General features: G+C 34.5%; 2 protein-coding genes and 1 long non-coding RNA gene across 5 annotated transcripts in view; 1 reads left to right on the forward strand and 2 right to left on the reverse strand.

Moving 5' to 3' along the window:
- LOC149475928 (uncharacterized) overlaps positions 1–22010 on the reverse strand; it is a 147295-nt gene that overhangs the window by 58064 nt on the left and 67221 nt on the right. The gene's annotated exons all lie outside the window — the stretch shown is intronic.
- Positions 1182–20405, reverse strand: LOC149475932 (uncharacterized). 3 transcript variants are annotated; one of them, XR_016317991.1, is made up of 4 exons: positions 17388–19947; positions 16509–16805; positions 16255–16478; positions 1182–1304 (listed from the first exon to the last, which is right to left on the reverse strand). XR_016317991.1 is itself a non-coding variant. In XM_089713091.1 (3 exons), exons 1-2 carry the CDS (start codon positions 17824–17826, stop codon positions 16461–16463), a joined length of 570 nt encoding a protein of 189 aa, XP_089569217.1. In that variant the 5' UTR covers positions 17827–20405; the 3' UTR covers positions 1182–1304; positions 16255–16460. The 3 variants fall into 3 exon arrangements, 1 of the variants encoding a protein (XP_089569217.1); XR_016317990.1 differs by having other exon boundaries at positions 16255–16805; positions 17388–19924; XM_089713091.1 differs by having other exon boundaries at positions 16255–16622; positions 17419–20405.
- On the forward strand, positions 8805–13192 carry LOC149475933 (uncharacterized). Its single transcript, XM_089713021.1, has 2 exons — positions 8805–9384; positions 9724–13192. Exon 2 carries the CDS (start codon positions 9745–9747, stop codon positions 12406–12408), a length of 2664 nt encoding a protein of 887 aa, XP_089569147.1. The 5' UTR covers positions 8805–9384; positions 9724–9744; the 3' UTR covers positions 12409–13192.

Consider the following 22010-nt stretch of genomic DNA (forward strand, 5'->3'; position numbering starts at 1 on the left):
TATAATACCTCGGAAAAAAATACGAAATTAAACAAAAGTAACTGTAAAAGTACCTTATGGGCCTTTTATTTTACGCGGCTTGTGTCTTATTTTATTAAATTAATAAAGAAACAAAATTTCAATACTTCTCTTTATTTATCAGTCTTATAAAAGTACCTTGTTATCATAATATCACACATAAACTTAACCTTATTAATTAACTGCAAACTGTAAAGCAAAAAACCGGCCAAGTGCGAGTCGGACTCGCGCTCCAAGGGCTCCGAACAAACCTATTTTTTATAATGTTGTAACTTTAAAATTTATGTTTCTAGCAATTTTTTCTTTATCTGCAGTGTTATAAGACGTTACTTTTACCAAATTTAAAGGCTCTTTGTTCATGAGAAGTATCCTGTAGGTTTTGAGTCTCATGCGAATGACTAAATTTGCGAAAATTTTCAGCATTTACGGCTGTATCTTTTGATACGTTGGCTTGTGAGTTTGACTTTTTCACAGCATCAAGGGACCGAAGACTTGAGTATTCGATATAAATTTCAGCTTGATACCAAAAACAAAAACATGACTGGATCATTATATGAAACAGTAAAATCAACAGTTTTTCAAATTCACGACAAATCTAATCAAAATATTTCAGTAGCCTAATTTTTGTCATTTTCGAAGCCTAATTTTTTTTTGAAGTGAAACTTTATCGGGGTTAGAAAAAAATTTAGTGTAACATTTTTTCGTTACGCGTGACAATTTTTCCGTTACGCGCCATCTTTTTCTTATCCCTACCGCACGCGTGATTCGACGTATTTCTGTAAAGTTCCATATAGTAAATAATTTTTTGAAAAATAAGGTCATTAAGAAGTTTCATTTCTTACGTGTGTACACTAGTACATACACACATTTTTTTTGGTAATACACCCGTAGGAAACTTATAGCATCTAAGGTTAGACAACCAATCAGAGCCACGCTTGAGGCGTGGCACGAAAATTCGCGATGCACGTGAGTCTGACGTTGCCAGATAGAATAAATTTGTTAAAATAATGCAGCAAAATATAAATAATACTTTATATTTTAATATTTTGTTCGGAACCGGGAGAACCGGGTTTCATACAATTCAGACCCGGTTCTCAAGATCTTCAAAAAACCCGGGTTTACCCGGGTTTTTCGGAACCGGGTAAACCCGGGTGCATGCCCTAGTTTTTTCCGTCATAATTGTGTTCTTCACGGGGTCACCAGTGTGGAGTCGGTAAGTGGTAAGTGCGGGAGACTGAGGATTGAAATAACAATAAGAAGAATAGAGGAAGATGTATACAGGGTGACTGGTAATTCGACGTGATCCTTCAAAGGGGTTATACTAGAGGTCATTTGCAACAAATTAAGTCCAGTTAACCAGGGGTCAAAAATGGATGGTTATTGAGCTATGACGGTTTTTTTATTTTTTAGAAATTTTCTGCCTTTCTACCAAAAACAATTAATTATGAAAAAACTACTACACTGTTAACATTCAATTGATATTTTTTTGAAAGCCGAAGAATGAGCGATCACTTTTAAAAAAAAAACTTGCCCGAAACTTGCATCACCTTAAAAAAAAAGGGTCTTAAGTGGAATAAAACTTATTTTTTTAGTAAATTTTCCATAAGTAGTTGATTATTACTCGAAAAAAATGTAGTAAACTTGGTGTACAAATTAAAGACGTAAGTTCCTCGTTTCATAAGCTTTCTAAAAAGGCACAAATGTTATCTACTTTTGCATGGGATCGAAATAAAAATCCAATAAAAAGATTAAAGACGTAATTTAAATTTTGGTTTTAATTACAAAAACATGTTCACAAAAATCAGAAAAAAATTAAAAGTCCTGCTCGAATTGCCTGCCTCGATTTCTTATGCAGGCACGCAGTCTACGGCGTACTTCAGTGATGGTTACCCGCACAGAGTACTTTTATATATATAGGTATAGAGGCTTTACTCGGCGGGTTCAGGAGGAAAGTGATTGACAGCGCCATCTGTATCTACAAACTTGCAACTTTCCTGCGATGTATATAACTATAGATCTACTATCATTCCTGCTTTGAGCCTTGTTTGTACTAAGTTTTGTTAATTTATTTATTAATCCCGTAATTTACTCATAGTCAATGGAGAATACGTTTACTAAATTGACTGAGTAAATTACCTAACGGATTAATAAATAAATTAACAAAACTCAACTGTATTCAAATTAGGATGCAGAAAATAAAACCATATATTATGATAATCAAAATAGTTTATTTCTCACCACAAACAGTTACATGATTAAAACTAATTAAAAATTTTGGATACAATTTTGGTCATACATTAATCTTATGTTTTATCTTGCCAACTTAACTTAGAATGATAAGTTGACATGGGACGAATACTAGCGTCCTATGTCAACTCATCATAGAATATTAATTAAGACTCCGAAAAATTCTCCCACCTTTGAAATTTAGCATTTATGATGAAATTAGGTGCAGATTACAAGAAGTTAGTAGTAAAAAAAGATCACACTGAAACACGTTCTGTTTAAATTATGTACGAATGTATCATTTCGAAAGGAATCTCACAATTTTTCGATTTCAGAGAAACTTCCAAATTTCATTTATGCGTTATTACTTTTACTGAACAATAAGGTCTGCTAATTATTGTTATTAATTGTATTTTAATATCCTGATTACATAGCTTTGTTTATTATTAATGCATTCTTGATAATTCTCTTTTATATAAAATAAGACTGATAGTTCAGTAGAAGTTACAGCGTGAAAGTGAAATTAGAATTTCATTGTCTACAATTTAAAAGAGTTGGATTCATATAAATAACTATACTAAGTAGGTAGTACATTCGTATATAATTATACAGAAAGTATAATTATATACGAATCACTGTGAGGATTTTTCAACAATCAGTAACAAACAACTTAAAAAATAACTAACAACTAATAAAGAAATGGTAATAATATCCCCTAATTTTATCAATGCCAAATTACATAGGCGGGAGGGTTTTGGTAACTTAAGCCCCGTTGATTGGACTATTTAGGCTGGTTTTAGAGTCATGCTGATGGTCCACAGTGACAAGCCAGTACGCTCAGCGCTGGCGACCGATCGATGTCATTCTCAAATATTCAAAGCCATAGCTCTATACATGTATGTCGGAGAGGCCACCGGATGGCGAGTGGTTATCTCGACCATGGAGATGATCTAGTACAAATCCCCCTCATATCAACTGAATTAACTCCAAGTGGACTTTGTCGATGATACGGAAATTGAAGCAACTCATGGGATGCGAACAGATGGTAATGCGTTTGCTTGAAAGGTACCTTAATTATGTTTTTTATTACATATACTGGCCGTTTACACACTAGCGAAGGAAAACAAAGAGTTGTGTTCAAAATTGGTAAGTTCACTTGAGGTTGATACGAGGGAGATCCGTACCATTACAAAATCTACATTACTACTCGCCAACCTGTTCAAGTGTTCATGTGCCATAGCTTTAACTAAAGCGCTTCATAAGCTACCATACATATTGACTTGTCAACGCAGACCGTCAGCACACTGTAAAACCAGCCATAAAATTAGATTTTCTAATACATAACCAGAAAGGAGAATGCTCACGCATCATTGAAAAAAAAACCCAGCTTCGGCAGAAAGGAGTTGTATTTCAAATTAACAATAATGTAGTGTGATAAAATAATAACCGGTTACGATCGTGATCCTTACTGGCAAACATAAAAAAATGCAATTTTGTTGTCTATTTTAAAAGTAGTATGTTCCCCGATTTCTCAAAGACGCCTGGACTGATGAGGAAAATTCGTTTTGTCTGAAAGGGTATACTTTCCAGGTGGTCTCATTATTAAAAAATATCCTTTTTTTTTGGAGGCATTGGGTCATTTCTCAAATACGCCTGGACCGATGTTGAATTTCTTTTTTCTGACCTGTTTATTAAGAAAAGTATACCCCTTCAAAATAAAAAAAAGGAATTAGGAAAGTTCTTTGAATAATAGGGAAACATACTACTACTACGAAATACTTTTTTTATGGACAACTGGATAACAAAATTGGAAATTTTTATATGTTTGCCAGGAATCACGATCATACCCGGTTATTATTTTATTACACAATATTATTATTAATCTATAGTACAATTCGTTTCTGCCAAAGTTGATTTTTTTTTGAGCACCCTCCTTTGACATTATTCTAATAATTGCATTACATTGTTGGTACAATGCATTATTATAATAATGTCAAATTTTCCTCTTAAAACATCTTTTAAAATATTTTTGTGCTTTGCACTGCATTGCATCCTCATCGCTGTCTATATTTTTTTTGCCCGTTAAAATTTTATTTATATTTTTACAATATGTAAATAAAAAAAATCGACTAACTAAATTAATTAAAAAGTCTATTAATTTTTCTTTGTGTTCAGAGCATGTCATAAAATTAAAGTCTAAAAATAAAAGAATTATCGTTTTTATATTTTCCCTTAGAAATTTTTGTTTTAAATTAGTAGATATTATTGTATTTATTATATCTTGCATGTTGGATATTGATTCCAAAAATGCTGGGCTTGGGGTGGAAAGCCAACGACGATTGGCAAATTCTTTTCTTTGTATAAAATCATTTTCAATTTCACTATAGAGATTACCCTTACAAACCTCACAAGACCTAAATATTTTATTTTTCGTCTTTTTTAAAAAATATCCCGATACATACTGTAGAGGCCCCATTATTTGGGGCTGACTTTTTTCCTCTAAAGGTGTAAGGGTAATCTCGTTAACAATGTCTAAAGACATATCACCAGTAGTCGTAGGTTCCTTATTTTTAGTAACGATGAGGGCATGTAGTGCATTGCATTGATCTTCTTCACAATTTGCTCCAGGGGCATGGACACTGGATAGGTTATTGACTAATAACGTTGTTAATGCTGATTGAAATCTTTCAGGTGTTGGATTTGTGTTACGGCACCCATGGCTTCTTATAGCCCCAAAGAAATTTTCGATTGGGTCTTGGTTTAGGTGCCGCATCCATATAGATGTAACATTGTAGTCAATGGCTAACATTTTAACTAATGTTTCTATGCCTTCCAGTGTCCATACCCAATTATTAATGGTAGGTACATTAGCAATTTTGTTTTCATCTGTGATAAATTTCATGGATTTTAAAACTTTTTTTGCTTCTCTCCAAAATTCGTGATGTTTGGAATTGGGTGTTACAGGTCCTAGGAGTGGTTTTGCATACCTATTTTTGACAAAGCTGCCATTCACAGAGTCAAAAAGATTATCAAAAAAAAGTAGTACATCTGCAGTCTCCTTACATTCGTCTGGAAGGATTCCGTTATCTGTAAAACAATAACAATTCAATATTAGAATTTAGATCATTTATGCTTTAAAATGTCTGTGCACCTAATGTACATGTTATGTGTATGCTTTGGGATATGTGTTTGCATAGTGGTGTACCATTAAACCTACATTTTAATTTAAAGAGTAACTGAACCCAGGTAATTGCAATAACCAATATTTTGAAATATAATGGAAATATTTAAATTCCGGCAGATATTTAATCTAATATTGTTGCACTAAGTTTAGTTGGCCATTACAAAAAAAACATCTCTTGATCTTACCTGCAAGGTATCCCATAGTAGAAGAGACAGATCTACTGAACACTTGACTGGCGTATTTCACTTTCATCTTCGTCCTAGTCGGATCAACGTGGCTATCAGTTAACTTAGGCACTAATCGTATTCCTTTATATGCAGGATTTTCTTGATGTAGTTTTATAATGTGATCCCACTTAGCCGTCTTTTCTTTATCTGTTTTATACCTTAAATTTTTCTGTAATAGGTTGTTCCTTATTCCTTTTAATAAATGCGGGGGATCATACAGTGGAACAATTTTTTTATCATTAATTATAATTATTTTTGTTTCTTCTCTGACTTCTTTTCCACTTCTCAGCATATGTACCCTGCTTTCATGTAAAAGAAGATTTAAGGCATGTCTATTATTAGTGCCTTGGTCACACACTGTAGCCACTACGTTGAACCCAGTTTCTTGTAGATTTTGTATGATCGTTTTGATTTGTAAAGCCAGCTCTGGGCCTTTAGTGGCCGCCTGTGCAAATGTATAAGCAACAGGTTGCTTATACTTTCTTATCAGACCCCTGATCATAAAAACCTGTGCATGGTCTGCGAATTCTTGTTTTGTCTCGCGTCCATTGTTCACAAAACCTATCACCAAATCTTTTCTCTCATTATAAGTTAAATTAGGCTTCAGAGACATTTCATCGAACATTAGTATGCAGAGTCTGTCTGCTGGTTTCATTTTATTTGCTCTTTTTTTCAGCTGTTCAAATATATTATTATTGATACCAGGCTTTATATTGGCTTGGTTCAAAAATGTATTTAGTATTTGCTGTGAAGGCAAAACCAACATTCTTCGCAGAAATCGATAGCCTTTGGGGCTTTGCTTCAGCATTGCCAAAGCCAATATTTTTTCTTCAGTAGAAAATCTTCTGCCTTTTTCTTTCTTTTTAGACTCTCTAAACTGCAACATGGTTAAAAGTTTAGCAGCACTTGGCATATTGTTAATAGTAGCTATAAAGTTGCTATTCTTCATAAAATTTTTGGCTGCTTTTAATTGCAGGGATTGTTTCTGTGCTCTGTTCCGACACTTCGATAACTTAATCCTAATGTTTACCAATTTTTGGTATAAGGATCGCTCATTTTTGGTCATTTTCTTATGAGTCACTACTTTTTTAGCAGTGTTTGGACCTGCAAATAAAATTAAGCTTTTAAAAACATGCTACCTTAGCTATTATTATATTAAAGAAATTATTTAAACAGAAGTACTGTCCAGCAGATCAAATGTATAAACACTGCTGTGCCCCATGGCTTCAACCATTAAGAGTTGTAGAGTGAAAGATAAAGGCAGTGGAAATGAACATAGTACTCTATCTTTAGGTTTCTATTTCTTTTTTCTTTAAAATTTAAGTAAGGGCCACTCACCATATTTATCCTCCAATTTGTATTCTTGTATTTCAAGATTCTCAACAACTGTATCAGGTTCAACAGTAGCTGGAAAACGAAAGTTATAATTAAGTAAGTTTATAGTTTTAAAACTATATAATTATGTACTTTTATAATATTTTTGCATAATGTGTTTTTGCTGCTGAACTGTTATATGTATAGTAAAACCTAAAATTTGCAATTAGCTAAATAGTAAGAAAAATTTGGATTATATTTAGATACCAACCTGGTGCTGGTGCTTCATTTTCTTTTAATGGTTTTTGGGAATCTTGAAGTGATAGTGGTCCTGAAACAAACACAATAGGAAAATTGTTATAAATGAATTTTATGTTGCTGCTTGCTGTTGCATGAAATAAATTTGCATTAAATTAAATATATATCTGCTCTTAAAATAATTCTTAGAGCAGTTTGAAAATTAAAAATGCTTTCCTGTAAACATCAACTTTTCTGTCAGTTTGTGTGTAGGGACCGATATATATATAACAGGCATTTATCCTTTAAATGCCAATTTATAGAAAAACTTATTCAGATAGTTACTTTAAATCAAAATTGAAGTGTATGGCTAAGAAATACATATTTTTTTGCATGTATTGCTTTTGCTTGGCTAACTAGGTAGCCAGGAACTGATAGCATGGGCTTAAACCAAGTTATTACCAGCTGGGTTAAAAGTTGTAGAGGTTATAGTAAAACAAAACATGCAAAAATAATATATGCACTTACGAATACATAGTATTACTTTGGCTGAGCATTATTTCAGTCACTGTAGCAGTTCTGGTCAAATTACAAGTGTAAAATAGACATGCTAAGTAACATTATCTCCTTAAATCTTCTTGAAGTGTTGACACATCAGTTATAATGTTATAAAACATTGTGTAACATGACAATATTTTGTTACAATTTACATACTTTTGAAGATTTTCTCACAAAACAACTTGAAACTTTCAGACAACAAGTGTTATGAAACATTCTATAAGATTATAGAATGTTTCATTTTCATTACACAACTGCTGTGTTAGCACCTTTATGTGAAGTTTAGGTGTAGGTACTGACCTTTTGAAGTAGAAGGTAAATTTTCAACTTCCCTCAATGGTTTTCTATCAGTGCAGATAAATTTTGATAAAGGTCCTGCAAAAATAATATAGACAATTTTAATAAGTTCAAAATCTCGTTTTGTTTCTACCAAAGTGTAGAAACGAAAGAAACAACCTCTCTGTTGTAAAAAATAATGTTGAATAACACATTGAATTAATTCAAGAACAAACTGAATAATATCTCTAAATCCTAAGGGTAATAAATATTATCTTCCATTCCAAATTCTAATTCAAATTTCCTGAAATGAACAGGTTAATTCTGATGAAACTTTCTAAATTATAGTAATGTTTTACTAGATACAATACATGCAACATTTATTTTCAATTTAATGTTATATTATGACAATAACATAAGGTGCCATAATTATTATGACACATTAAAAGCCTATAGCTACTAAAATATATACTTAGCTACTATAGATTTAATAGACAATTATATAGCTACATAGTTTACCAACCTGGCATATGTAATGTTGGAACAGCTATGTTAGAAATTTTGTTGTAACGGCAACAATATTTCTCTTCGAAATGAGCATGACAAACTCGACGAAGTTTATAAATATTTTCATTGCTCAGACTCAAAATTTCTCCTCCAATAGCATGAACCCATGTTCGGAAACGAGCAATGTCCTTATCAGGGTTTGGAAACCAATGAAGAACTCTGTAAGAGCCTGCAAAAAAGGAGTTTAAGCATTACATTTGGGCATTTCTCTGTAAACTCGTATTTGGCTGTCCCGACCGACTCTTTCAATAAGTACTTTAATTATTTACTAATAAATCATTCCTAAAGAAACTCTAATCCCGAAACTTTAAGGGCTGATTGTTTTAAGCACCATAACTATTTTAATTTTTTTTCTACACATGTTAGAAGCTCTAAAAACACAGTCCCCTGGCTGTCCCCACCATTGATTTGTTGACTAGATATGGGATTTACGAGAAAGGTATTATAGCTACATACATTTGTCAGTAATTATCATAAAGCAAACATATTAAAATATATTATTTTCATAAAACTAGATCTCATTACGCATTTTATTATTTAGTAAACACCTGCAAACTTTGTCCCCAAAATTTTTATACAGTCCCCTGCCAAAGATTTAAATCCATAGAAAAAAAAAACTGTAAGATTAAAAAACATTGTTCTAAGTGAAACGAAACGCAATTGATGTGAAGTTAGCTACGATGCCGAAAGCGGTGACGAGACGCCATCTTGTTTAGTTTCAGAGTGACATTTGTGTGGTGAACACGTGTTTGTTCCGGTACCCCGCACAGTCCTCCGGTAAGTGATAATATCATGTTAATTACTTTAATTATTTAAATCATATAGTTTATTTTTTTATATTTATGTCTAAATTGATCGGTAGGTTCTTAAACAAACTAATCTGCATCAGTTTTTAAGATATTGTGATATTTATTCGAAATACACAGTCCCCTGGCAACAGTCCTCTGTCAGAAAATGTGGCAGGGGACTGTTTTGTATAACAGGGGACTGTGTTTTTGACGTATTGGTATTGTGTTTATGTATTGTTTGTGTAAATTTATACGATAATCTGGTTTATCAATAGGTATCATCAATGTATCATTATATTTCTTTATAAAGTTGTATTATTTTACACAGGCCGAGCGAAAACACAATAATATGGCTCCGAGAAAGAAAAAGTTATCCCGAGAGGAATTACTACAGAAGAAGAGAGAAGCAGAACGACTACGTTATGAAAAAAGAAAAAATGACCCACAAAAGAGAGAAGAAATGAGAGAAAAGGAAAAATTAAAGTACCAAAAGAAGAAAGAAAAAGGTTCACGAAAGTTGGTAAAGGATATGACACCTCGTGAGCACAGAGCTGCCCTAAAGAAGTGGAAAGAACATTGTACCGTGTACCGAACCAAAAGATTAAGACTGAAAAGTGTCACTAATACTTTTATACGAGACAATACGCCAATATCAGATCTAGAAGCATCTCCTCCGCCTACAAGACCCACCACTCCAATTCCAGAGCAGTTTTCTTCAGCTCCAAGCCCAGCAGCTTCCAGTGCTAGTCAACAACAAAGAAAGAAAGAAGCCACGACTCGACGAAAGAAGTTTAACAGGAAAAGAAATGAAAAAATTGCACGTTTAGAGAAAAGGCTTGAGAAGTACAAGAAAAGGTTAGCTAGATTTAAAAGTAAAATGCAGAAGAACGTTGAAGATACACCTAAAACAAAGATATTAAAAATGTTAGAAGAGCCTGATCAAAGAAAAGAAGTAGTAAAGAAAGCGTTTTTTGGCGACGTCATTAGTAATCAGTTGAAAGAAAATTATTCTACATTGAAACATACGAAGGAGAGACAAATTTTCAAAAAAGTTGTTACTGGTAGTCTTGTTCGAAAGTATAGGCAATGGATACCTAAAGAAATTAAATCGTTGTCTAGACCCGGAAAAAAATCCAACCTCAATGGCTTAGATGTACCTGTATTGAAACGATGTAAAATACCTGAAAGTTATAAAAGAGCTGTTCACAATTTCTTTGAAGATGATAGTAATAGCCGTATGGGAGCCGGTAAAAAAGAATTTATTACTAGGAAGACTGTAAAGAAACAGAAGAGGTATCTTCTTGACACAGTTATGAATCTTTACAAAAAGTTTATTACAGGCAACTTTAAAATTAGTTACCAAACTTTTTGTCGACTCCGTCCATTTTGGGTTGTTAAACCAAATGCTCAAAACCGCGATACATGTCTTTGCATAGTTCACAGCAACATAGACATGAAGCTCAGCACACTTCATACTGCAAATATATTGGGTTACAACAACCACCAGAAGTTACTGGAAGAGCTATGTTGCGACCGGTATAATGTGAATTGTTTGGCGAGATCCTGTCATACTTGCCTTAATAAGAACCCGAAATATAAAGAATTTGATAACAGAAATGTCATAAAATATAAAATGTGGATTTCGGAAAGGCAACAAATACAAGATTTTAAGACTAAAAAGCCCCGACTCGTGACTAAATGTTTGAAAAAAACATTTGAAGTACATCCAAGACAGCTCATAACGCAATTACAGAAAGATTTAGACAAGTTTTTTGAACACCAGCGAAATATTGTTCACCAATATAAAGCCATAAAGGATTTGAAATCAAACCTACACTGCGACGAAGTCCTGATACACGTCGATTTCAGTGAAAATTATTGCACTAAGTACTCTGAAGAAATTCAGGCCTTTCATTTCGGTGGATCTCGTGCACAGCTGAGCCTGCATACCGTTGTAGTTTATCTACAAAATTCAATCCTTTCTTTTTGCACAGTCTCCGAGAACATAACCCATTCACCTGCTGCCATTTGGACACATCTACGACCAGTTTTCAGGGCTCTTCCATGTAACATTAAACGAGTGCACTTTTTGAGCGATGGCCCTGTAACGCAGTATCGCAATAAAACTATGTTTTTTATAATGGCAACTAAACTCTCTGAAGAAATTCCTGATATTGAAAACTTTACATGGAACTACACTGAAAGTGGCCATGGAAAAGGTGCACCGGATGGAATCGGAGCAACATGTAAAAGGACAGCAGATTTTGTAGTTAGTTCTGGAGGTGACATCAACAATATTGATCAGTTTGTTACAGTTATCCAGGAGCGATGTCTTGGCATCACATGTATCGCGATTGACGGTAAAGACATTCAGGCAATGGTCGATACAGTTGAAGAGGAAGCAGCCGATCAGAAAGGGTTTAAAGGTACTCTAAATGTACATCAGGTCGCAGGTGTTTATTCCAGCTCCATCCCTGGCCTTCCCACTAAATGTAAAACACTTACAATGAAAACTCTCAGCTGCTTTTGCAACCGCGGATCTTGTGAACATTATAAGATAGGCAGTATCAACTTTGCTTTAAAGCCTAAATTGACAGTAGAAGAAGTATTTACAGAGTCCGAAGCCGAAGATCTTGAGCCTGCTAAGTCTGAATTGACACCTACACAAACGAAATCCCTTCAAAGATTGGATGATGCTATACCAGGAACGAGTGGCATTCAGAATTCATTTTACAATACAGGAGATTATGTTCTTGTGAAATATACAGCTAAAAATGTGGAATATCGTTATGCTGCTGTAATTAATGGGATTGACGATGAAGAAAATGACTTACGTGTTACTTTCCTCAAGATTTGTGACCAAAAAGCGCAGCTCTTTAGAATAGATGATAATGACATTTCAGACGTGTCATTTGAACAAGTTGTCCTAAAGTTGGATAATCCTGACTTGATTTTAAAAGGAAAAAGAATATTTTATAAATTTCCTACTGAAGTAAAAGTTTTTGAGCGCTAACTTTTTAACGTGTTAAATTAACTGTGATTTATTTGTGCCTTATTTGAATTAATATTTTTAAGGTTTTTGGAGATTTCAGTTTAATTTAATTTGAGAGAAAAGACTTTCTTTATAACCTATGTTAATGATGTAAAGATAGTAGGTGTTTCAATTTAACTGCATAAATTTAATTAATGACTGATATTATAATACTAACTTACTGTTGATCTCAAAAAGTTCAAAATATTTCTAGCACATAAGTTTAATTTTTGATACGAATACTTACATTTTTATATTACAAATTAATATAATAAGTATTTAAATGCATAGCATTGAGCAATCCATATTATAATAAATAATATTATATTGATCTCTTAGCAAGTACAAAATGTTTCTAGCACTTAAGGTTGATTTGTGATATGAATGTTTAAAAAACGTTATGTTTTCTGTTATTTTTCATAAAGAAACTTAGTTGATTATCGTTGCGAAAACATGTCATTTAAATAATAAATGATTGATTAATGTAAAATGACTTTTCTTTCAAACACATCAGTCCCCTGTCTCACTTAACAGTACCCTGTTACGTTCAAAACAGTCCCCTGACGCCCGAAACAGTCCCCTGTCATGGTTTTTTAGAAAATCGCTAATAACTCGAAAAATACGTATAAGTTCAGTGGGCCACCTTATTTTATTAAAACAACAGTTAAGTTTCTTCGAAATAGGAGACTTTTTATTGGCAAATATTTAAAAAAATCGCCAGGACAACATTTATATGGAGCCTGTACGAGCTTACAGAGAAATGCCCATTTATAGAAAAAAAACTTGTGACAGACCTATGATATAGAATTACTTCAATTATTATTTTTAAGAGCATCTTCTCCATTATATTTATCTTTAAGACAGTTTAAATGCATAGAGACTATTTGTGTACTTTTCATTATATTATGTTGCAGGCATATTTCTATGTACATACCCCACTTTCTTAATAAACCCCCTTTCTTAATAAAAAATAATGACGTCCAGAGAAGTTTCAAGCTCATGTAATGCAAAAATAATAATACATGAGCTTGAAACAAATATTTATAAGAGCCCTTGGTCAGTGGGTTGTTATGCTCGTCAGGGCCACACCTCATGTTCACATTGTGGAATGCAATAAATGTATTGAGTATTGAAATAAGCCTGTCTGTACGCGCATTACTTTCAAAAGGCCATGTTTTACTTTCAAATTGCACCAGTGCAAAGACAGGGCGTATGAACTGGTTTGGTATCAGGTTTGAAACAGTCTGGTTACGTACCTTCGACTTCCACACACTGAGGAACACAACAACGTTTACTAGACATGGTAATGTCACTTAGAAGCACTATAGTCTCAGAGTCTCTATCTCGAAAAATACTAGAACAAACACTCGACGCTAATCGTGAGGAGCAAGGGCTCAACTCAACGAATTCACGGAGAAGCACTAGTTTGATGAAAACACTCGACGTAAACCCAAGGAGCAGTGGCTCAACTTGAAGAATTACGGAGATTCGGAGAAGCACTAGGTTATAAATTGATGAATTTATCAACAAAAACAACCGGCACTAACGACAGACAGACCGCCATTGATTGTTGACAGCTTGTTTCATTACTGCAAGTAAAAAGTACAAAATAACTACTACGACGCGAATTTTGTTAATTATTTAGATCAAGTTTTTACTGTTTTAAATTAAATTAAAATTATGGCAGTTTTTATAATTTATTTGTTTAAACTATATCTCAAAATATATACAATGATGATAACATAAAACTACTAAAATTTTTTTTTTTTTTGAATGGTAACATTTAGCATCCACCATACGGATTATAATGATTCAAGAATAAAATGGTCACTTCGTCACTACAGCTGTAATGAACTAAAACCGTACTTTCAACTTAGTCGGCTAACAGCAACAAGCGCCATCTGTATCTACAAACCGGAAATACATGGTTTTATAATACAACAAAATTAAAAAGGCATTCACTGTAGGACTTGTCACTAGATGACGGTGCTCTTTCAATTTGGTATCATTACTTTCGCCCAGTTGCACGGTAAAATGTTCTAAGATTGCACAGCCTGGTTACCCGCGTCGAAACTGTATTTTTTATGTTCTGGGCGGCCGTCAAAATTCTCTCCCTTAATTCTTCAGGGGACGTCACTGGAGTATTGTAAACTAACTGTTTCATGTGACCCCAAATGTAGAAGTCACATGGAGTTAAGTCCGGACATCTAGCCGGCCAGGGAATTGGTCCACCACGACCTATCCAACGATGTGGATACTTTTCGTCCAGGCACTGTCGCACGCCTCTAAAGTAATGGGCTGGACAGCCATCATGTTGATAAATTAGTCTCGATCGTGTCGCCAACGGTACGTCCTCCAGTAGCGCCCAGAGCTCATCACGCAAAAAGTTTTCATACGTGACCCCATTTAAGTTGTCAGGGAAAAAAAATGGCCCAACAATGCAATCGTGGACGATACCCATCCACACATTCCAAGAGAATCTTATCTGATGTGCAGTTTCCTTTGATTTTCGTGGATTTTGACCTTTAGGTGCCCAATAGTGTGCATTGTGATAATTACTTATCCCGTCTCGGTCAAATTTGGACTCGTCCGTCCAAAGAATACGTTTAAAGTACTCGGGATCTTCAATGTCACAGTTTATGAGAAATCGACAAAAATCCATTCTTCGGACCGGATCTCCCTCTTCAATGGCGTGTACTGGTGTGTAGTGAAACGGATATTGTCGTGCTGTATGCAGAGTGAACCACACTTTCCACTGTAACAAATTAAGGCGCCTCGCCACTGCTCTCGTTGAATCTGTAGGATCTGCTTCTAATTGCGACAAAATTTCATCCTCATCGGCAGGATCGTAAATGCGCGGTCTGCCGGCGTCGCTTTGACATCGCTGAACACGTCCCGATTCTCGAAGACGTCGGTATGTTGCACCAAACACGCTCCAATTTGGTAAACGGCGGTAAGGGAAACGAATTGCATATTCCCTTCGCGCTGCAGAGGCGTCTCCATCACACAAGCCGTAACAGTATAAAATATCTGCGTATTCTTCATTTTCAAAACCAGCCATTAAAAAAAAAGTTTAAATGTAGTTTCAGTCAATAAACAACGATATTAGGTAACTTTCATTTAAGGAATACTTTTAATTTGTGTCCGCACTAGTTGCATGCAACTAACTGGCTAGTTGGTAACTTTGGGAGTGATAAGTGATTACGACTTGTCGTGACTCGTGTATACGAACTATCTCGAAGATGTCCGGAAATTATCGAATCATGCTACGCTTACGAGTCACGAGTAAGAGAGGGAAGCGCGGCACCGTGTAGGACATGTTTCGAAAAAATCTGCTACCTGCGCGGTTTATTGTTTTTCGTTTCGTTTCCACGCAAAAGTAGATAACTTCTGTGCCTTTTTAGAAAGCTTATGAAACAAGGAACTTACGTCTTTAATTTGTACAACAAGTTTACTACATTTTTTTCGAGTAATAATCAACTACTTATGGAAAATTTACTGAAAAAATAAGTTTAATTCCACTTAAGACCCTTTTCTTTTTAAGGTGATGCAAGTTTTCGGCAAGTTTTTTTTTTTAAGTGATCGCTCATTCTTCGGCTTTCAAAAAAAATATCAATTGAATGTTAACAGTGTAGTAGTTTTTTCATAATTAATTGTTTTTGGTAGAAAGGCAGAAAATTTCTAAAAAATAAAAAAACCGTCATAGCTCAATAACCATCCATTTTTGACCCCTGGTTAACTGGACTTAATTTGTTGCAAATGACCTCTAGTATAACCCCTTTGAAGGATCACGTCGAATTACCAGTCACCCTGTATATTCGTAATTACGTTTTACAATAAATTATGAGAACAAGCGACATGCGCGATACGTTGTGTGATATGATGAGCAGACAAAGTCTGGGTCTCCTCTAACCTCTAGACTCATCATTCCTCTCTTTAATTTTACATCTATTATAACCGGAGGATACGTTTTCCTTCGAACACACATTCAATTAAAATAAATAAGTAGCTTAAAATTTTGATATGTTGTCAAATTAGATAATAATACCTACCTCATCAATAGTGTCTACTAAGGTGTCTACAGAACTTCGCGAGGCTTCACAAATATCCTCTAAAAACATTAAAAGATCGAAATACCATAATGTAGGTTTATATACATCTCCAGTCCCACTTCCAGTTTGGGTTCCTGTCTTGACCTGAAAATATATTAATCACACAATAAATTCTTTGATTTGTTAAAAGTGGTTTTATTTATAAGTATGTACATCTACATACCTACTTATCTTAATAAATGTTTACATGAAATATTTTCCTGTTTTCCTGTATTTGTAAAAACACTATTGCACACAAAATAAAAACAATACAAAAACCATAATAGACTACAGGCCCGTGTTGAAAAAATTATGGGTCATTTGACCCACCAGGTGACCTATCTAGAACGATATAAGAGCATAAAATAATAAGATTCAGCACTATGACGTCACTTGTAAGCTGTCCACCTGAGTGCAGATGAGAATTCGAAGGTTCAGGTAGAGATTTTCTCCCCTTGTCTCCATGATTTTTGTACGGCGTTGCGGAATAATTGATTAAAAGTAGTATAGAAATAGTATGACACAGATGCCGTACAAAATCAAATGACCAAATTTACCCCGGCAACTATCGAAAAATAAAAATAAATTCCGACTTTGTGGACCACCATTTTTGTACGGCATCTGTGTCATACTATTTCTATACTGCTTTTAAGCCATTATTCCGCAACGCCGTACAAAAATCATGGAGACAAGGGGAGAAAATCTCTACCTGAACTTTCGAATTCTCATCTGCATTCAGGTGGACAGCTTACGAGTGACGTCATAGTGCTGAATCTTATTATTTTATGCTCTTATATCGTTCTAGATAGGTCACCTGGTGGGTCAAATGACCCATAATTTTTTCAACATGGGCCTGTAGTCTATAAGGACAAAAACAATCTAATTTTATGTAGGTACTTACTTTTTTTAATTCTCTGTAAAAAGAGGTTCTCTTATTGGATATAAGATTTTTGAGAACTTCAACTGTAGCATCCTTATCGAGATCTTTGTATATTTCCAAAATAATTCTGAATGAGTCATTTCTCATCTCTTTGTTCATATAATTTTTGTTTTTTTTGTCCCATAAATGAGGCATGTCCTTATAGATTTCAAAAATCTGGGTCCACACAGTTTTTTCTTTATTAGTCGTCATGTTGCACGTGCGAGGTGGAGATTGCGACCCGGAGGCGCAAGAAACGTACAATCCGCCACAACGCTTGATCGCGACTGAGCCGAGATTGGAGCAATCACAATACTCACGTTTCAACACGCACACAATCTGCTGAGACAATTTGTCTGGTTGCTTCCGCGCCGATGCAATACGCAACATGTTGGGCTACGCCCCCAACGTGCCCTCAACTATACTATTGACGACACAATCTGTCGGCTCACTGCAGATTGTGTCAACAGATTGTTGCTGAAATTGAATCGTGAGCTTTAAAGAACACCCATGTCTTTGGCAAATTAAGCATAAGTATAAAAATAAAATGAAGAAACTTCAAGCCTACAGTCAGTTACTGGAAATTGTTCGAAAGGTAGAATCTCGGTCCACAGCTGCCATTAAAACTATACTGAATGAATGTTTATAATTAAAATAATCAGAACCGCTGTGTATCGGTGCCACAAGAACCACATGTTTCCCATCAATGCTGCCAACGCAATGAGGAAATATTTCTCTAAATTGGGTTTCTTTTTGCAACCACTCCCTCTCGTTGGCAGGAATCTGAAACAAAGCAGATGTGCATAAGTACAAATTTTAATATATGATTTTTCAAATTACTTTACTACCTATTCACATTGTTTCAGTCTCTTGAAGAAAACACCGCTGACAAAACTATAAATGAATTTGTGGCAGAGGTTTCTCAAAACAGGTCAAATCCTGAACCATCAACCTCTAGAAGGAATTTCTCAAACAATGAACATGAATCTACATCAGTATCTGCAACAAATCGTCGAAACATTGAAACATTCAAGCGTCCTCATGGTCCGAACCAAAAATACAAAACACTATCTAAGATCATTCATGCCAAGAAGCAAATGGAAGATACCTTTGAGCGTTTACAAACAATAACAAGTCAAAAGAGAGAACAACTGGATGAGTATGACCATTTCATGATCGCCTCTAAAATAAGAAAATTGCAAGACCCAGACGACAGAGCAGTTTTAATGAATTCAATTCAAAATATATCATTTGAATTTTATATGAAAAAAAATGAAAATGTTACACCAGCCAAATTTGCGATGCAGCGCCCAAGGTCATCTTCGAGTGTGCATTGCAGTCCAGTGTACCAATATCAGCAAAGTGATGAAGAAAATACTAATAGTCCACAGCCACAGATGCAATTGTACAGTTCGAGTCCAACATACGACCAGTGTCTCGTCCAACAAGATCCTTCCACACTTTCAAATGAAACTTCTCAACGCATACTATCTATTTCCGAATCTGGATCGGTCCAAATTTTAAGTAATGACATAGTATACATGACATAGTAGGTACTTTCATTTAATAAGGAAACGACAAATTTTCTTGATTCTTGAACATTAAATATTTAAGTTAAAGTTGTTTGTTTTATTTACTTACCTTAATCATATTATCCAATGTCGTAACTAGGGCAGATCAGACTTCTCTTATAATTTTTGAAATAACTTGATGGGACATTTTGAATAAAAAATGTAAATTTCTAGGTATAACTGTCTCTTGATCATCCCAAGAACCAATCACCAATCTCCCTGTTACACCAAAAACTCCTAATTATTCTGTACCCGTAGAACAAGTTTCAGAAATAATTACCTTTTCCGAATCGCTGTTAACATACTTAAACTTTAAGATAGATTAATTCTATATTATTATTATTTTTTTGATTAATTAAAAATAAACAAAAATACTATTTCTGCTGCTTTCATTCACATACCTTTAAGTATTCTTTTAGAGCTGAGTACATGACGTCACAAGTCTCGGGAATAATGTATCCCACCGATTTTCTTGATATTTCTGACGTGTACATTAAATCTGTGTATGTTCCTCCAGTTGCCAAAAAACGTAATGTCACACTTAAACGTTCATGAAGTGAAATAGCTTCTCTCATACAAGTATCCTATTTAACTATAATAGGTGTGATGAAGTGTAAGAGTTGTTCGTATAACTTCTCAGGCATTCTTAAATAATTACGAAAATCATCCTTTTCTTCACGTAATTCTTTCACCAAATTAACGTGTGATAGACGTTCTCGTTTTGTAAGCCAGCTTTTACCCACTTTTTACGATTTCTTTTCACATTTATTTTCTTTAAAACGTAGTATGATAATCACTCCTGAGTAGCACAAAGCTTCTTCAGTGGACTACATCGCGACACCTTACGAGTAACTTGCTGTGTGTATCGCTATGCCGAGCCAAGTAATTGTACGCTAACTTTAAAACCACGGTTTTAAAGCTAGTACGTCTATCACCAGCTTTAAGTTGAAACTTAAACTACAAACACTACACTACAAAAAATATGATGAGTTGACTATGCAAGTTGCGCTTAATTAATATAATAATTCAAATTTATCACTGGGAAATATTAGTGCAAAATATGATATTCCTAAATCGGTCTTACAAAGACAACACCAGGTTTATGAAAAAGCCAGGAGGTCAACCAGTCTTAAGTGCAGAAGCCGAGGAATACATAGTCGAAAATCTTAATCATTGTGCTGAGTGGTGATAACCTTTAGATACTAACGACCTGAGGGTATTGGTTAAAGGTTATTTAGATAGATCTGGCATAACTGAGAAAATATTTCGAGATAAGATTTCACAAATCCAGATTTTGTGAAAAGTTTTTTACAAAGAAACAAAAAGAATTTCATTACGAATTAGCCAAAACATAAAAAGATGCCGAGCGTCCGTTTCACCGCAAATTATAGAAGAATATTTTATTGAATTGGAGAAATCCTTAGAAGGATTGCCAATATGTTACGTTGTTAACTATGACGAAACAAATTTATCGGACGATCCCGTAAGAAGAAAAGTTATAACAAAAAGAGGCGCAAAATACCCGGAGAGAGTCTTAAACCATAGTAAAGCGTCTACATCAATTATGATGGCAGCTGCTGGTGATGGAACTTCACTACCTTGTTATGTCGTTTACAAAGCTAAAAATTTATACGAATCTTGGGTTCAAAATGGGCCGAAGGGTTGCAGGTATAACTATACTACTTCTGGGTGGTTCGACGGTATCACGTTTGAGGACTGGGTCCGTACTGTCGCGTTGCCATATTTCAATAACAAAGACGGAAAAATAATACTCATCGGAGATAATATTTCATTCCATTTGTCTCTAGTCTTGATTAGAAAGATAAAAATGAGTTACAGTTTAAATCAGGTTGAGTTTTAAGTGATTCAGTAATGACCCGCTGGAGAGAGTGAATAAAACACCTAGCATAAAACACCTAGTATTCAGCCACTTGAACTCCTTTTAGGAAACGAATCTTCAATGGCGGCCAAAGCTGCCACTGACATATGATAAGGTCAGTAAAAAAGAAAATAAAAATAATGTAAATGGATAATTATTTTATTAATTATTTCAAATTGTTTATTGACAAACTCCTTTGTTATGATACTTGTTATGTACCTACATATAACACGCCTTAATTATTAGAGGATGCATTGGGCCACCCAAGAAGGACTTGTACTTGATAGCGATTGCGACATCGCGCACACCTGCGTTTCTAGAGAGTGTTGCGGCAATCATCGCCACCGCGACGCTGTAGCTGCTCCGCCGAGGACGACGAGCACTCTTGGTTCCAACATTGAACCGGGAGGCACGTAGTTTAAGTTAGAAATAATTTATAATGTAATTTTCTTACAATAAATTATTAATTAGTAAATTTCGTTTTTTTTTGCGCCTTCGCGGGTCGGTTAATATAATTTACTTGTGTGAATATGAATTATCATATTTACGTATACAGAATGCAACAAAATCCCCATAATACTTGTAATGAGCCCATAAAACTGAACAACTTTTCCCAAAGAACATATTTTGTCAAATTCCAATAAAACATTATTTACTATCGCAAATACATAATTGTCATTGTAAATTTATGATAAAAACTATTATAGGGAAAATCAAATACATTTTAGTGATTTTACTTTTCCCTATTTTTTTGCATGCCGTACGCCCGTGTGTTAGCGAGAGGGAATGATAAGCGCCGCCATTTAAGATTCGTTTCTTTAATGAAATGCTCTATACCATATTAGCCCCACTATCGTGTACAATAATACGTAATTCATATTTAAAAATGCATAAAACCATTATTCTTTCGAGGCACCTCCCCGAACACCTGAAAATGATAGTAGATCCAGTCATACAACGAAATGGTTTCTTTGGTCATACAGAGAATATTTTGTTGGCTATGCTGGCTGACGAAAGAAAAAATATAAGAGTTTTGGCACTGCGTAAAATCCTTAAGGCACGTGATTCAGCAGTTAGGGGCGTGAGAGAATTTAAGGTTCCTCAATTAAATTTCAATGCTGTTG

Source organism: Colias philodice, chromosome 29, assembly GCF_061535455.1.
Source record: "Colias philodice isolate Cphi_HAF_F1 chromosome 29, ilColPhil1 Martin Lab GWU primary, whole genome shotgun sequence".
Taxonomy (NCBI): Eukaryota; Metazoa; Arthropoda; class Insecta; order Lepidoptera; family Pieridae; genus Colias; species Colias philodice.